The sequence below is a fragment of the Echinops telfairi genome, unplaced genomic scaffold, assembly GCF_000313985.2.
Source record: "Echinops telfairi isolate 266 unplaced genomic scaffold, ASM31398v2 ScPeMD7_1;HRSCAF=3_0, whole genome shotgun sequence".
In the NCBI taxonomy this organism is placed as follows: Eukaryota; Metazoa; Chordata; class Mammalia; order Afrosoricida; family Tenrecidae; genus Echinops; species Echinops telfairi.
In genome coordinates this window covers 12,449,483-12,466,854 of record NW_022103896.1, presented here as the reverse complement: position 1 = coordinate 12,466,854, position 17,372 = coordinate 12,449,483, and the positions used below count along the sequence as shown (strand labels likewise).

General features: G+C 50.0%; 2 protein-coding genes across 3 annotated transcripts in view; both read left to right on the top strand.

Annotated features, from left to right (window-relative positions):
• Nucleotides 1–9,324: 9,324 nt before the first annotated feature.
• LOC101649661 (60S ribosomal protein L8-like) lies at nucleotides 9,325–10,788 on the top strand. The gene is made up of 2 exons (XM_045287000.1): nucleotides 9,325–9,336; nucleotides 10,006–10,788. The coding sequence occupies exons 1-2, from the start codon at nucleotides 9,325–9,327 to the stop codon at nucleotides 10,786–10,788; spliced, it is 795 nt and encodes a 264-aa protein (XP_045142935.1).
• A 5,058-nt stretch (nucleotides 10,789–15,846) lies between these two features.
• The window catches only part of MYC (MYC proto-oncogene, bHLH transcription factor), a 4,923-nt gene continuing 3,397 nt past the window's right edge, over nucleotides 15,847–17,372 (top strand). For both annotated transcript variants that reach the window (XM_004697650.3, XM_045286046.1), the window contains exon 1: nucleotides 15,847–16,297. The gene's annotated coding sequence lies outside the window, so the exon portion shown is untranslated. The remainder of the gene's footprint in view (nucleotides 16,298–17,372) is intronic.

Genomic DNA, 17,372 nt, shown 5'->3' with positions numbered 1-17,372 from the left:
TAATTGGTGACTGATGATGGTGCGCTTCTTCCATGTGGACTTAGTTGACATCTCACGTAGATGGCTGCTTGTTTGGAGACAAGCCTTTAAGAGCCCAGACACTATTTTGTCTGATAGCCAGGCACTATCTAATTTCTTCGCTATATTTTGCTATAGCACCCATCTCTTCTGTATTCCCTTCCTGAGGGAGAGTCCTGAGCAGGGCCAAGATGTAAGACCAAAAAAAAAAAAACCAAAAAAAAAAAAGATGTAAGACCAAATTGTTCTTAAATTGGAACAAGGATTCAGTGTGACCCCAAAACCCATTCCTGGATCTATGTGTGTTTGTTTGTTTGTTTGTTTATCTGCCTTTGGCTCCCTTTCAAAGCCTCCCTGTTAATTTATGGTAGCGTCTTATCGATCATCACCCTCGAGCATAACCATTTTCCTTTAATATTGTCTTTGATTAGCCCCTGGTACTAATTTTTAAAAGCCCTGTTGAAAGAAGGATATTGAGCCAATGCAGGCTAACTCCATATCATATTACCTAGATTATTCACTGGTATAGAATCAATTCTTTCGTGGCTGGATGCTATTTCTACAAACGATGAGGATTCATTGTCAGGGAAATTTACAATAATAATCACTGAGAAAAACAGTCACAGGATTGCTGGAATAATACATCTCTTAACGCAGCAAATGGGGCATCAATGTAGCAAGACCATGTTTGTCCCCTACCAACAGTCCAACAATCTTGGCACAGCTGTCTTCTGCTTCCTCAGACACCATCTATGTCCAACCCCGTCCTCAGGGTACAAGGGTGTCTGAGGTCGAGTCCAGATCACCCAGTGGAATTTCTGCATGGATCTCACTGATGCAGCCTCCGGAGCATGTCGGGAGCCTTGAAGATCCAGGATTCAGGGTCCCAGCGCTCCTCGGCACCCAGCCTGGGTGCCCAGGATGCACCCAGAAGCCTGGGTCAGTGTCCACCAAAGACACGCCTCCCTAAGATTTTCAGTCATTCTTCTCCCCAAGATTGCTCCTCCTTCTTTTCCAACCAACAGACATGCATTTTTGTCCCCACCTTTCCCCTCTCCTGACTTGTTTTACCAATCAGTATTCCTCATCCTTCTGGTAGGGTTTTATTACCTGTCTGGGGGACCTCTTCATATATTTAAGTGGCAACCACTCTGGAGACAACATCCCCTTCCCCTCTCTTGACCATTTGATCCCAGCTGACTGGAGGCGCTCTCTGGCAAAGTGACTTTCAAAATACTCACCTAGAGGGCATGGTGCATGATTTGCTGACACGGGTCAGGCTCTCTACCAGGCTGTCTGGCCCCCCAGCCAGCAGACTGGATGCCCTACAAACCTGAGCTTGCTACTTGTTCCTGGAGCAGTGGACTCCCACAGTATTGGTCCTTTTGTGCTTGACGAACTTCACTCAGCATAATGTCTTCCAGATCACTCCAAGTCTTGAGGTATTGCATGGGTTCATTGCTGTTTTTAAGGGATGCAAAGGTTTCCATTGTGTGTTTGTTTTGTTTGTGTCCACTCTTTTACTGATGGGAATTTAGGCTGTTTCCAACTTCTTGTGATCCGTGCTGCAATGAACACAGGGGAGAAGACGTCTGTCCGTGATCTGTTTCTTACTCCTCTTGGGTATATCTGGGTCATATGGTATTTCAATTGCCATCTGTTTTTGTTTTTTAAATCACACTTGTATTTTTTATCCCTTTTTTTTCTTCTTTAGTTTCTTTTTTTACTTAATTAATCATTTTATTGGGAGCTCTTTAGACATTATAACATTCAATGGTTCAATTAGATCAAGCATAATTGTACAATTGTTACCACCGTTTCCAAGCATTTTCTTTCTTCTTAAACTCTTTGATATCAGCTCCCCTTTATCCCCTCCCTCCCCCGCCAAGCCCTCCAAAGAACCCTTATTATTCTTATTATGTATTATTATTGTTGTTGCTGCTATCTGTGTTAGGAATGGCCATATCACCTTCCACAGTAGCCATATGTATTTACAAGCCCACCAGCAGTGGATGAGGGTTCCAATTTTACCATACCCTCTCCAAAATTTATGGTTCTCAGTTTTGTTTTATATTGGGCTACAATTATGGGTGTTAAATGGTATCTCATGGTTGTTTTGACTTGATTTTCCAGGATACTTTTGAATTTCCTCATGTGTTTGTTAGCCATTCAAGTATCCTCCTGTGTGAATCATCTGTTCAGGTCCATTGCCCTCCTTCTCAGAGGATCATTAGTTTTGTTTTGTTTCTTTTCTTGTTGTAGGCTTGTAAAATACTGTCGATCTTAGTAGTGAGTCTTTTGTCTATTATGTCGTTATATTTTTCTCAGTCTGGGCTTTCTTTTTACTCTTTGAATGAAGTTTTTCAATGCACAGAAGTGTTTTCTTTCTAATAGGTTCCACTCGTCTATTTTGTCTTCCAAAGAGTGTGTTATCTCTGGTAGCCCGTGAATCCCCTGCACTAGACATGTAGATTTAATGACAATGAAATTGTTGATGCTAGGTTGCCTTCAAGTTGGTCCCAATTTATAACAGCCCTGTGTGCAACACAATGAGACAGTTCCCATTCCTGTACCATCCACACAAATGGTGCAACATTTGAACCCATTGTTTCTGCCACTGTGCCAATCCATCTTGTGGAAGGTCTAACTGTGTTTTGGCTGTCCCTCCACTTAATCAAGCTTGATGTCTTCTCCAGATACTGGTCCCTCCTGATAAGTTTAAATTAGGTGACAGGTGGGATGCAGAATTGTACAGCCCCTGTGGAAAACAGCGTGGTGCTTCCTTAAACATATGTGACTAGAAATATCATGTACCCCTGCAGCCTCTCTCTACACAGAATACATTCCCAAGAAATAAAGAACAAAATATGAACAGATGCAACCATACCCACGTTATCTATAATAGTAAAAAAGATGGAAACAACCCAAAAGCCTTTTGGTGGAGGAATGGATAAATAAACTCTGGTACCGTATGTACTGAAGTATAAGCCAACTCAAATATCAGCTGAGGCACCTAATTTTACCACAAAAACTACATTTATTTTTTTTTTCAAAAACTGCATTTAAAAGGTGCTGAATTGTGATGATAAGAGTTGTACGAGCCCCCAATAAAATTATTTATTTTAATGTGCTGAAAAACTCAGCTTATACATGAGGATATACGGTACATACCTAAACCAAAAACTCACTGCCATCGAGTTGATTCCGACTCACAGCAGCGATTCTCTAGGGTAGGGTAGAACTGTCCCCGTGGGGTTCTAAGACTGTAACTCTTTAATGAAGGAGTAGAAGGCCTCCTCTCTCTCTTGAGGAGCAGCACTGGCGATGTTGAGCTTCTCCATGGTCTCTTTCCGTAGACATTGTCTATTTGGTTCCTGTGTATTCCATCTGGTGAGGTCCACTTCCATTATTAAAAAATAGCTTTCGCAATGAATATATCATTGGTCTCACAAATTTCTATTATGCAATCTCTGGCATCATTTTCATCACCAAGGCCATGTTTTCCTATTACTGATCCTTCATTGTGTCTAGTATCTGTACTCTGATCCCCATTAATTAGCAATGCAACCTGCTGGCATGTTTAGTCACTCTCAGACTGAAGAAGTTGGCAAAAAATGTTTAAGTTTTTCATCTTTGGCTTGGTGATGGGTACATAAATTTGAATCAAAGTTGTATTGACTGGTCTTCCTTGTGGATACATGGTTATTCTCCTATCACTAACAGCGTCGTCTTCAGTTTAGATACTGAAATGTTATTTTTTGCCAATGAATGTTGCATTTCTCCTCTTTGTCCTTCCCAGAATAGCCATCCATAGAACTGCCCATTTCAGCTCACTAAGGCCTAGGACATCTATTGTCAAGGTTCCATGTCATTGTTCACAATCTCCTATTTCCCTAATATCGTACTCTATCTGCAATATGCCTTACTGTTTTCGGTGTTGTTCTATTTGGGGGAGATGCTGGTAATAACCTGTGGAACGGATGCACTAGCATATCAACACTGTCTTCAAAAGCTCTACCCCGAGGACAACACGGAATGCCAAAAGAACACAGGAGTCTGTCTCGGAAGAAGGGCAGCCAGAGTGCTCCTTAGAAATATGGACAGTAAGAGTTTATCTCACATTCTTTGGGCATGGTATCAAGAGAGACCAGTCCCTGGAAAAGGACATCATGCTTGGTAAAGTACAAGGGCAGCAGAAAAGAGGAAGACTGTCCACAAAATGGACTATTAACACAGTGGTTTTAACAATAGACTCAAGCCTAACAATTGTGAGGATGGCGCAAGATAGACACTGTGTTGTTGCATGGGAGCCAACTCAGCACGCAAAGGTTGCCCCCAGCACAGTCCCATCACTGTGTTCCCACCCTGCCCTTCCTCCGGGTAGGATTTGAAAGGGGGAAAAGGCCTGCAGGGTGTGGTGTTGATGCCTTTGTTGAGATTTGGTTTGGTTTCTACTTTGTTGTCTTTGTATTCAGGTCCTTGAGCCCAAGTCCACTCACCTGAAGCTGGATCCCGCCTTCAGACCCTCGCCCTGACTAACTCAGCTATCAGAGGGCCCAGCCCTGCATCAGACCGGAGAATCCATGGGTGGGACTAGCCCTCAAGGAACCTAAAGCAGGAAGGGATTCCCAAAGCCAATCTCTCTCTTTTGATTACAGTTGGGCGGGGCAAGTGTGTCTTCAGTTTAGAAACTCCCTCTCATACCATTCATTCAATAAGCATTTGTAGAGGGCCCACCAGGTGCCGGGAGCTGTGCTTAGCTCTGGTGCCCATGGATGCTGGGCTTGCCCCTTCTTAACAGATGCAAATATGAACAAGACACAATAGGTCTAGACCCCAGAAGTTTCCGATCTAGGAGTCAGACATCAGAACCAACATGAGAGATAACTTGTCAGTGTTCCTATCAAAAGAACAAAAAGTGCTGAGATCACCCAGGGGGAGGGGCCACCATCAGGAAAAGCTCCTAGACTCTTGGACCTACAAGGAACACACTTGGGCTGGTGGGGCTAAGACCCCAAGGCAGCAGATCTCAGACTGGCTTCCCAAGAGCTGAATCTGGCCTCCAGTGGTTCACTGCTCCCTCCCAGCTTTTTGAAAATATCTTGCCAACATGTGATTTATGGTTAGCTTTGTCTTGTGATTCAGGTGAAAGTTTACAGAGAAAATGTCCTGTCCATTCACCTAGTCACACACATTTGATTGGTGCCATTGACTCCAGTTCCCAGCATGTAACATCACACTTCCCACTGCCTCGCTGTACTTCCCGTTTCATTCATCCTTCATCCCTATCCCACTCAGACTCCTGAGTGCTATCCCTGCCCTCTGGGTCTTGGACCGTTGCTTGTTCTAAGGTGTGCTAATACTGGACAGGCCTGGTGGTATTGTTCCCCTGAAAGTGGAGCGGCTGGAAGGATGAAGGTTAACTAAGGGGCAGCTTCTTGGGGGTTCCACCCGTCTTAGGAGGCTAGTAAGCCTGGTGCTTTTTTAAAAAGTTGTTTTTTCATTATTCTCCCACTCTATCCCGGACCTTCTGGTTGTGATCCCTTTCAGAGCAGTTGGCAGCGAAAGCTGGGCACTATCTAGTTCTTCCGACCTCAGGGTCATGTGGTCCATCCATCCTTTGCACTAATTGTTCCCAAGTGTCTTCCATGTTCTTCACGCTTCATTGCTTCAGACAGGGAGAGACCTCAGGTGACAACCCCCTTGCTCCCCCAAGCTATTAAGACCCCAACCATTGCCCATGAAAGTAGGATCTGGAGCCTGGAAGTTCACTTTACTGGGGAAATTGGAAGAGCTGCCTCCAACAAGCTCACACCCCTAAAGGGCAATCAATCATCAGTAGGAGCAGAGCAGCAACTGCCCTCTTTACCCCAATGGATGTTCTCTACTTTGCCACAGTCCCCACCACCCCGTGAGTCCCTCACTGACATTTCCTCCCGGACCCTGGTCCATATCTGCATTTGTAACCCTTGATCTAAAATGGAGTCAGAGAGAAATGGGGGTGAAGAGGCAGAAAAGATATCCAACCTGGTCTCACCTCTGAAAGAAAAGAGTTTCCCCAGTGGCCAAGCCAGCTTCCCAGGATGAGAAACAGTAGAAGCCTCATCTGGCCAGGAACCAAGCTGCTGCCTGCTGCTCTGGCCTTCCTCGGCCACAGCCTGCTGGCCTTCCACTCTGTCACAGAAATCCAGGCTTCAGATCACAGCACTCTGGTTTTATCCCTTGCTCAAAATGTGCCTTCCCAGCCTGATCAGCTGTATCTGAATCTACCTTTTAACAAGATGCCCCAGTGAGCCTTATGTGCACATATGCAAATGGTTGCTAGTGTTCAGGCCGCTAGTGACCCTTCTTGGGAGGACTGAGTCCACACAGAGGTTCCTCATAAGAACAGCTTGGTGAGTTCCTTCTGATAAACTCGCTGCCACTCCTTCTACTGAGCAGGCTTGGCGGGCAAAGGTGGAGGCTTCAAAAGCAGACGTTTCCCCTATCAAGTCACCTCCCCCTCCCACCCAGCAAGGGTCCATCCCAGGGACAGATGTTGCCCAAAAGGGCCATACCATACCGGGCAGGGAGGGCCAAGTGAGCCAAGGTGTGGAAACGCCTGGGATTTCTGGGGGCTGGCACTTAAGGGACAATAAACCAAGCCTTTGAAGAGGCCACACACAGCAACCATTTGTCTTCTGTGGGGAGCTGCAGAGTAAGGGCCCCAGTGAAGGACAAAGACCGTCAGAGGTGGCCCTGCTGGAGGTGGAACTGGAGCTCGCTGGGCCCTGCAACAGGTCCCGAGCTCTGGAAGTCAGGGGTGAGCAAGACAGCAAAGAGGCTCAATGGCTGGAAAGGGACTTGCTGTAGACACAGTTAGCGTAAAATGTAGCACCCTGTCTAAATGTGGAAATGGACCTCTTCTCCCGTGGGCAGCCAGCAGAGATTAGAGGTGGCTCCATCCATGTCTTCTTTGTTGTGCCCCTCTTTAATCAATTTCTTTTACTTCATCTAAGATGTTCAAGATTCATCCAGGTCAAAGCATGCATCCATATAGAATTTATTTCCATTGCTGAATAATATTTCAGTGAACGAATAACCATTTATCAAAAAATTAACACCCTATCATTTGTTTGGTCTTCCTTATGATCCATTTACATTTGTTCTGGTTTTTAACATTATCTGCTTTCTTTTCCATTGAGGTTTTTTTCATCTGTTTTATGTTGTTATTCTTGATAGGCTTTTTTGGAGTTTTTGGTTTGTTTTTTAATGCTTTTCTCTATATGAAATCAGGATACATAAATCTATAGAGACAGGAATTGAATGAATGGTTCCTTGGGGGTATGGCAGGAGAGGATGGGGGAAATGGGGAGTTGATTACGATGACTACAAGAATGAAGAGACTGTTCTAAAACTGATGGCAGTGATGATTGTACAACTCTTGTTGATGTGATTGAATGGTTGAATTGTAAGATACGTGAATCCTATGCCACACTCATCTGGGAAGCTCCAATGAATGGGATGAAGGCCAGGGCAGAGACTGGTGGGGGGTGGAGGTGGGGAGGAAAGTCCTCAATGCCATGCCAGAAATAAGCGCTATACTCAAAAGATGCAAGAGGAACATTCAGGGCCCGTGATTTGTTGGGAGTGGGGGAGGAAGAACTCAGAAGAGGAGGATGAGGATGGGTGCACAACTTGAAGGGTGGAATCCACGTCCCTGTGTTTGATCCCAGTGTCTGGGTAGAAGCTCTCGGACGGGTGTGTGCATTCTGAACTGCCACAACACAAAACAAACAGGGGCTCATCTAGTCAGTGTTGTCCCCTCTTGGTCCCTTGAAGCTGTGTAACATGCTGGCAGCGTGGGGGAGGGGCGGAATTTTTCTTTTCTTTTTTTATTGCGTGGGGGAGGGGCAGAATTTTTTTTTTCTTTTTTTAATGCACGGAGATTTTCCCCAGTGGTGCCCATTGGGGATTTGTCTGCTGCTGAAGAATTGCATGGCTTGGCACACGGTCATTTCACATTACCCGCTGCATTAGCAGCATCCCACTTCCTGTATCGTCATGGTTGGCATGGAAACACCCTTCTCTTCCTTTAATTGTCCCTGCCTGGCCAGGGTCTTCATCAAACAGCCACTCGTTGAAATGGATCTTTCTGCTGGCGATGCTAATGTATCATTCTCTGCCCTGGCCTTCATCCCATTCATTGGAGCTTCCCAGACGAGTGTGGCATGATTTGAAGGGATCTATGGAATTACAGCCCAGCCATCCCCCCAGAATCCTTCTTGCTCACTCCAACCTTGGAGCTAGCTTTATCATCTCCCCAGTTCTGTTTCTCTCCAAAGGAGTAGCTGCTCTGCTCTGCTCTGCAGAAGCTCAGTTCCATAGGAAACTTTGTGAGGGGGCAAGAGAAAGTGATATTCAAGTAAGGTGTGAGGAGATACTCGCGTTGATCTATCGAAGTCCTACATTGGGAATTTCTCCTTTTGGACCTGGGGAAATAAAGGAAAGTTTGGTGAAATTGCTCATTCTTTCTGTGCTTTCCCCCTGCCTCCCGAGTCAAGGAAAGCTTAACAACCATGGTGAGAGATGTGGCTGTAAGATTTCCATTCTTGTTTGTCCCCTTCTAGAAGAGGCCTTAAAGCCATCAGCTCTTCTCAGGGAGGAAAACCAGGTTTTCTACTCCCATAAAGAGTGCCATTCCCAGAAACTCAGGCCCAGTTCTCCCCTGTCCTATAAGGTTGCTGTGATTCGGCATTGCCTCAGTGTCAGTGACAGGACAGTGTGCTCCCTGCAGTGACAAGATGGCTCTTTTCCATGTGACCATGCTATTACACACTGCTTACCTCGTGTCCTATCCCGGGCTTTGATGGCCACCTGTGTATGTCCTGGACATAGGAGAACCCGGATGTCGGCGGACACACCTTCTTTAAGAAAATTCATCAAGAGACCAAATGATCAGAAACTACAACATACATGAGGAGCTAAGGAGGCATGGAAACGCGAGTCCTGGAATCAGTACAACCAGGACAGGATACAGGAGAACGGGCACCTCTAAAGGTCAAGGAAGAGAAACAATGTAACCAGCCTCACTGAAGCATGTGTTAAATGGGGATTAAATCTACCAGGGCACAAGCACAGCCAGAGAGTGCTCCTTAGAGGCAAGGGTGTTGAGACTTCGCCCCACAAACTTTGGGGACGTGTTGTCAGGAGAGACCAGTCCCTGGAGAAGGACATCATGCATGGTAAAGTGGGGAGCAGAGGAAAAGAGGAAGGCCTTCCCTGGACAAGATGCATTGGCCCAGAGGCCGCAACAAAGGGCTCGACATGAGAGCGATTGTGAGGACGGCACAGGACCAAGCAGTGTTCCTCCGCGGTATATAGAGTCCCTATGGGTTGCAATCAACTTGATGGCAACAACACTTTGCTATGTAAACTTTCACCTTAAAATAGACCATGTCCTGTCTTTTAAAGGGAAGATTGGTAGTACAGGTCAAAGATATCCCTAAAATATCTTCTTAAAAAATAAACTCTAGTTGTGATGATGCACTGAAGATATTGCGATGAATTAAGTGAAACAACATGCATATTAATTATTGAATACAAAATCGACAATTTGTAAACCTTCACTTAATTCATAATAAAAAGGTTTTTTTTAATGCAAAATAAATAAACTCTAGCAGTTCCTTCTAGGTAATTTGAAGCTCTTCGAATTTGACACTTATTAGCACCAAAGACACAGTGAAGCACTTGCCTAAGTAGCGCAGAGGCCAAGGGAGAGACATCCCTGCTGAGAAGTGTTGTAGACAAAAAATTGTATCCTTAGTGTGTCTTATCCTGCCTGTAACCTGTTACTTTCCTGATAAGCCCAGATTCCTGAGTCTGATCTGCGGTTACTGCATGGCCATTGCAAAGGATTATGGGCCTCAGCAGAGAGCAGGCTGGCAGGGTACAGAGATGGCCGCTGCTGAAATAGGGTCAAGCTCTTTCGGCCGAGCTTGAAAGCAGAACTGCCGCCATGGGCCGCGTCATCGGGGACAGAGGAAAGGCGCTGGTTCTGTGTTCCGCGCGCATGTGAAGCATCATAAGGGCGCCGCGCCAGTGCGCGCCATGGACTTCGCCGAGCGGCACGGCTACACCAAGGGCATAGTGAAGGACATTATCCACGACCCGGGCCTCGGCGCGCCCCTCGCCAAGGTGGTCTTCAGAGACCCGTACCGGTTTAAGAAACGGACAGAACTGTTCATCGCAGCTGAAGGCATACACACCGGCCAGTTTGTGTACTGCGGCAAGAAGGCCCAGCTCAATATCAGCAATGTTCTCCCTGTGGGCACCATGCCTGAGGGCACCATCGTGGGATGTCTGGAGGAGAAGCCTGGAGACCCAGGCAAGCTAGCTCAGGCCTCTGGGAACTATGCCACTGTCATCTCCCACAACCCCAAGACCAAGAAAACCCAAGTGAAGCTGCCCTCGGGCCCCAAGAAGGTCATCTCCTCTGCCAACAGAGCTGTGGTTGGTGTGGTGGCCGGTGGTGGCCGCATAGACAAGCCCATCCTGAAGGCTGGCCGTGCCTATCACAAGTATAAGGCCAAGAGGAACTGCTGGCCTCGCGTGCGGGGTGTGGCCATGAACCCTGTGGAGCATCCCTTCGGAGATGGTAACCACCAGCATATTGGCAGGACCTCAACCATCCGCAGAGATGCCCCTGCTGGTCGCAAAGTGGGTCTCATTGCTGCTCGCCATACTGGGTGGCTCCAGGGAACCAAGACTGTGCAGGAGAAAGAGAACTAGGGCTGAGGACTCAATAAATTCTTTTCTCCTGTCAAAAAAGAAAGAAAGAAAGAAATAGGGGCAAGCAGGTTAAAGGATAGAGGGTCATTTGACCTCTATCGCAGAGGAGGGTGTGGAGTTGAATTCTCCTTCCCCCTTGTGTCATCAGAGGAGGTTAGTGTGGCCTCCCTGACATACTCCCTGCCATTGGTGGATGCCAACTCACAACAAGCCTTTTGGATCCGGGTAGAACTGCCCCTGAGGGTTTCTGAGACTGTAGCTCTACAGTAGTAGAAAGCCTCATCTTTCTCCTGCAGAGCACTTGGTGGTTTCAAACTACCAATCTTTCGGATCACAGGCCAACTAGTAACCACTATGCCACCAAGCCATATTGCTCACTAAATGTGAGTTTTAGGTCAAATGTCTCTTAGAACTTACTACATGATCAATCATCAAGTACTTCTAGCTCAGATAGGGTCCCATGTCCTCATCCGTAAAGTGGCTCCGACCAAGCAGAATTGTCAAGAGGCACAGAACAACTCCAAGTTGTGCCTTAAAACTAATACCACCTGCCAACACCAACCTAGCACTATATCAGTCGCAAGATTAGAATGTCCTGAGGAGTGTGTGGATAATACAAATCTCCTCACTGCCATCCCGTCGGCTCCAACACATGGCAACCCTGTAGGACAGGGTGAACCTGTGGGTTTCTGAGACTGTAACTCTTTTGCTGCCCTTGCAGCTAGCAGGTCAACTCATAGCCCGCTTCATGCCTCACCAGGCTAGCTGTGCTAAGAGCCTCAGAAACCCTATAGAGCAGCGGTTCTCGACTCCTTTAGGGGTGAAACGACCCTTTCGCAGGAGTCGCCTGATTCATCACAGTAGCAAAACTACAGTGATGAAGTAGTAACGAAAATAATTTTATGGTGGGAGGAGGGGGGTCACCACAACATGAAGAACTGTGTTAAAGTGTCGCGGCATTAGGAAGGTTGAGAACCACTGCTTATAGAGGGTGAGCTGGCATTGACTAGACAGAAGTGGATTTGGGTTTAGTAGCATCCAGGAAGGCACCCTAGACTCTAGGGCCTAGAGGCAGTTCCCTTCCCTACATACGGAGCGGCCCTGATCTGGAATCCACTCCAAGATGAACTGTAAGACAACACTGCTGAGCACAAAGTCAGTGCTCACACCCACCAGCCACCCCATACCCACAATCCTTTCTGCCGGAGAAAAGCGAGGCTCTTGGTATCACCGTGGGGTCGGAATCACCGCGAAGTTGGTGGGTTTGTCCTGGGGGTTGGTGGTGTCGGGTGCCATGAGTATGCCGACTCACGGCCGAATCCTACACTGTGGAAGGCTGCCTAGTCGCCATTCCCATAATTCCTTGTTGGATCAGAAGGCGATGATCCATGGCGTTTTCAGGGTGGATTTTTCAGAAATTAGCAAACCTTACACCCAACTCTTCATCTGGAATTTCTGCTAAAATCTGTTCAACATCATTTTATAAATAAATAAATGAAACTTCCTCAGAGTCGATTCCAACTCATAGGACAGAGTAGAACTGCCCCCGTAGACTGGAATTTCCTGGACTGTCAAGGTTTATGGGAGCAGACTGCTTCTTCTTTCCCTCACAGGAGTGACTGGCGTGTTTGAACCACCGGCACATGGGTTAGAAGCACAGTGCCTCACCCGCTGCATCACCGGGGCTCCTTACTCGACATTGTAGTAAGAGGCAATCCCCCATTGGCTGCAAGGGTGCATGCAACAGCTGAGAATGGAGCCCAGATCTCCCCTCAGCCACTGCACCACAGCTACCTTCCTCTCCCACGGGCCCAGTGGCTGGTTAGCCTCCAGCCAGGTTTCCGGACAAACCAGGAAGGGCCCCCTAGGGCATATCAGGAGCCCCGAGGGCTTAGTGGTTACCCAATGGGCTGCTAACTGCTCGATCAGCAGTTCGAAACTACCACTTGCTCCAATGGAGAAAGACAGGATTTTCTACTCCCATAAAGAGTTACAGTCACAGGGGTGGCTCTACCCTGCCCTACAAGGTCACTGTGAGTCGGAACTGATTCGCTGGCATTGAGTTTGGGTTTTTTTGGTTACAAGGGCACGTGTAAGGGACAGGCGCTGGCATGCACGTTCCCATAATAAAAAAAGGCACAACATGCCCATGGAAGCATGGGCAGCCTTTCCTAGGGACTCTCACCTCCGTGGCACAGCCGTGCCGTTAAGAGAACATGGAATGTGGTTCCTTCGAATTTTCGCAATAGGATCTGAGAAAGGTCCTCCTCGCTATCAAAACATCCGGCCATTGTTCACCAGCCTGGATAATTTTCAGTTAAAAAATACCAACAACAAGCAAAGTCAAGTAGTCTACATCTTGCTCCACTGCGCCTCCCCCTTCCCCTCCCCCCTACGTCCCCACCCCCACCCCGGCAGCTTCTTGTTTTAAAACTAGGTGATTGGAAGGGGGTGTCGGTTGGTTACACGGTTTGTTTTGCTGGAGATTTTTTAAAACGTGCGGCCTTGTCAATGATTTCACATTTCCCATCAATACCACCGCTCCCCACCCCCGCAAGGGTGTTGTCCGTTGTCAATCAGTGGTGACGGATTCATTTTCACCCCGCTTGTGAGATTGAATGGCCGCATCCGAGCCACTTTTTCCTCCAGCCAACCATCTCTCCCCGCCCCTCGGCAGCCAGCGAGAAGTCATCCTAAAAGAAGCGGCTGGGAACTCATTCTAAGGGGCTGCCCTTCCCCCGCTGGCCTTCTCCCCCCCTCCCCCCACCCCGGCACCGCTGGAAGCCCCAGCCCCCACCCGACCCCCGCCCTCGGTGGCCGTCGGGATGCGGTGGTCTCAGCTGCCAGTAGAGGGCGCACGCGCCTTATTTTCGCCCCGCCGGGCGCGGGTGCAGCCCGGGGAGGGAGAGGGGGGCGGCGGGGGAAGTAGGCTTTGCAGCAAAACCAAGCCTGGGGATTGGTCGCTTCCCGCGTTTTCCGCGGAGGCCTGGGGGCTGGAGTAAGTAATTTGCAATCCTTAAAATTGAACCCGTGAGCCCCGGTGGCGCTGTCGGGTAAGCTTTGGACTGATCCCCTAAAGATCGAGGTTCAAGCCCACCTCTTGCTCTGGGGCAGAAAAGTGAGGCTGTCTGCTCAGAGTCAGAGGCCACTGGGTGGAAGTGGGTTTGGTTAGCATTTTAAAAGCGGAATAGAGCCAGCGCCTGATTTGGAGGAAATTCTTACTGTTTAAACAATCAAACGCTGAGCCGCCCTCTTGTCAGGAACGCAGGCTTCCTCCCTCCTGGGCTTTTTGGGGTATAATGAAAAAGTTTACTTAAAAAGGCTTTGGGTCAGGGAGCAGGGATGGAAAGATTGTCTTTGTTTTTGACGCCCTGGTAAAATGCAAAATAGCAGATCCCAAGGGAATGTGCATTCTACATGAAATAGATTCACCCAGGAAGCCAACGAATGGTGTGTCGGGCTGGGCCACAGACAAGATTGACGTGGATTAGATACAATACACTTACACCGTGATATATATTTTTTTAATTTGGGGGAGGAGGGTCAATGAAGTAGGAAATGAATACCTGCAATGCTGTCAGTTTTTAATTAGCTCAAGATCCCCTACCCCTCCTCAGACATCACCCCCACCCAAAAAAAAGGCTCATAACTAATACTGAGCTCCTGCCCTTTGATTGGAATCGATGCATTTTTTTTGTGCGTAATCACAATTCTAATAATAAAAGGGAAAAGATCCCGGAAGTGAAAGTCCGGAGGAGAAAGAGTTAACGGTTTTCTTTCTCTGTGTCTCCGCTGCCACTGCCGGCTCAGTCTGCAGCCTGGCCTCCTCATCGCTCCCCCCGACCCCGCCTTTCGGGGAGTCCAGTCCAGCGCACCCCCACCCACCCACACTCTCGCGTCTAGCTCCTTTGATTTCCCTAAGGGCGCCCCAGCCTGGTGCAAACTGGCGCCACGGGGCGCAAAGAGGATTTGTCTCTTCCTGAAACCTGGCTACGGAATTGAGAACTCCGTGTGGGAGGCGCAGGGATGAGGCTGCGGGGCGGACTGGCAGACCACGGCGGGGGACTGTCCGCCGCGGCGCGGACCCGCAAAGGCGCAGATCTCTCAGCCCGAATCGAAAACACGCAGAACGATAGGGGAGATTATTAGCGCGTCCGCCCGCCTCCCGCGTGGGTCCCGGGGCAAGTCCGCGGGCGCGGGGCGGCGGAGGGGGGTTCTGCAGCTTTAGCAGCAAATTGGAGGATTCCTTCGAGGTGGTGGGTGCCCAGTCGGGAAGGCTGGAAGCACCTAATGCCTAATGCATCACACCCCAAGACAGGCACGGGTGTGTAGTTTTAACGCGCTCTCCGCGAATACGTGGCAAGATGTTCCACGCTATTTCCATAATGCCAGGCATTTTCCTCCCTATATTATTCATACACACATACATACTCGGAGAGCGCGCGCGGAAACACCCCTTTCTCGCCTCCTTTCTTCGCTGGGCTTATTTGCAAAACGCTGCCCTTTCCCTGGCCTTAGGGAGGCGCCCTCCTGCGCACCAAGGACGTGCGTGGCGCGGCCGTGGATACGCAGTGTCTTCGCCGTGTACCGGGCTGGCGCGGCCGTCCCGCCCGTGATGATTTAAGCACATAGGACAAGCACTCGGTTGGTCAGACCCAGCGCTGCGCCAGAGGGGAAAGCACGGGCCGGGAGACGGCTGGAGGGGGAGCGGGAGAAAATGGTCGGCGCAAGCGATTAATTCATCGAGCGATCTCACTCTGCACATCAGAAAGCGCGGCGCACGGGAGGGAGCCTGCGAGTCTCCTCCCCGCGGCCCTCCCTCCTCCCCCAGAGCCCCTCCCCGGCTCGGAGAAGAGAGGACCAACCAAAGCCCACTGCCATCGAGTCGATTCCCACTCCAAGCGTGCCTCCCCCAGCGAATCCCCGCCCCCCGGCCCTTTATAAGGCGAGGGTGGGCGCAGACAAGGAGCCCCGAGCTGCGGCCGCGCCCTGGCTGGCGACTGTCTCCCTCCAGGCCCCAAGAAGGGCTGGGCTTCTCCGAGGCTTGGCGGGAAAAGAGAGCGGAGGGGAGGGTTCTTAGATCGGTATAAAAGCCGGTTTTCGGGCCTTATCTGACTGTCGCTGTAGTAATTCCAGCGAGAGGCAGAGGGAGCGAGCGGGCGCACCGCCGAGGGTGCCAGAATCTAGCTACCGGAGAGCCGAGCCGCGCTCCCGGAGCCCGGGGCTGGGAGAGCCGGAGTGAAAGGGGCTTCTCCTCCGGCCCCGCCGCCCTCCACCCGCGGGCCGCACCCGGGCAGTAGCTGCGGCGAAACTTTGCTCTTGCCGCGGACCGGCACTTTGCACTGGAACTTACAAAACCCGGGCGAAGACGCTGACTCCCGGAGCGGGGAGGCGAGTCCGTCTGACTGGGAAGCACTTTCCCCGCTGCTGCCCGCGACACCCACTGCCTCTGAAAGGCGCTCCTCGCCGCGGTTAGGCGCTGGATTTCCTCCGAAGGGTGGAAAAGCCGGTAAGCACCGGAACAGATTTGCCTTTGGATGATTTTCGCTATAGCTTTCCTGGCGCAATGAGCCTCGAATGCCCGAATCGGGGTTATCTGGTCTGCCCATCCTCGCGCTAGTGGCACTTTTCTCTGAGTAGTTGTGGTTGGTCGGGGTGGAGGGGGGGGCACATCCGAACGGAGGAGAGTGACTTGTCACGGCGGGAGGGGGACACCGGGTGCGTTACAGAAACTAGCCTTGAGAGACCTTGTTGCTTGTGTGGACGCAGAGCCGGGCAAGCATTCGTTGCTTTTTCCTTTTATTTATTTGATTGGGTTTGGCGGCGGGGTGCCTATGCTTAGTGGTGGACAGAAAGCTTTGCATCGCAAGCCCCTTAAGTCAGGGCGAGTACGCACTGCGCGTACGGGCGAGGGCACCGCAGCTGACGACTGTCGCTAGTCTCCAAGAGGGTATTTAAATTTCGGCTAGCCGCATTTCTGACAACTAGGGAGACACTGCGGCGCGTCCCGCCCGCCCGCTGGTGACCGCGGCGCTTCCAACTCGTCCCCCTGCTCTTTTTAAGAAGTTGGCATTTGGCTTTAAATATAAATATATAAATAATGATGATGAAATCTTGTTCTCGAAGAGGTGCTAGCTAGGACTTGGGCTTGGGCGCCGGGGGGAGCTGGGGGGGGGGCAAAAGGAACCGCTGGGACAGATGTGTCTGACCCTTCTGGAATCTTTGGGGGAAGCCGGGACCAATTCCCGCACCCCGCCTTAGTCCCCTGCCGCCCTCCGTGGGCGTCCCCGCGCCCCCGAGAGGCAGAGTGGCTGCGAGGAGCGGGCTCCGGGCTTTCCCCGCCAGCTGTTACCCTCGGCGGGGCGGGGATAAAGGCACCCGGCTTGGGGTGCAGAGTCGCAGCGGGGTCTCTAGCGCAGTTGTGTCGCCGAATTAGGTTGGGAAGGGAGGTGCCCGGGTTAACACCCCCACCTCCCCTTTATGGGGCGAGGTGTTAAAGCCCGCCGCTGAGCTTGCCACCCCAGCCCGGGAGAGGAAAAAACGCCGGCCGGAGAAGGAAGGGGGCGCGCGGAGGGTGGGGATGG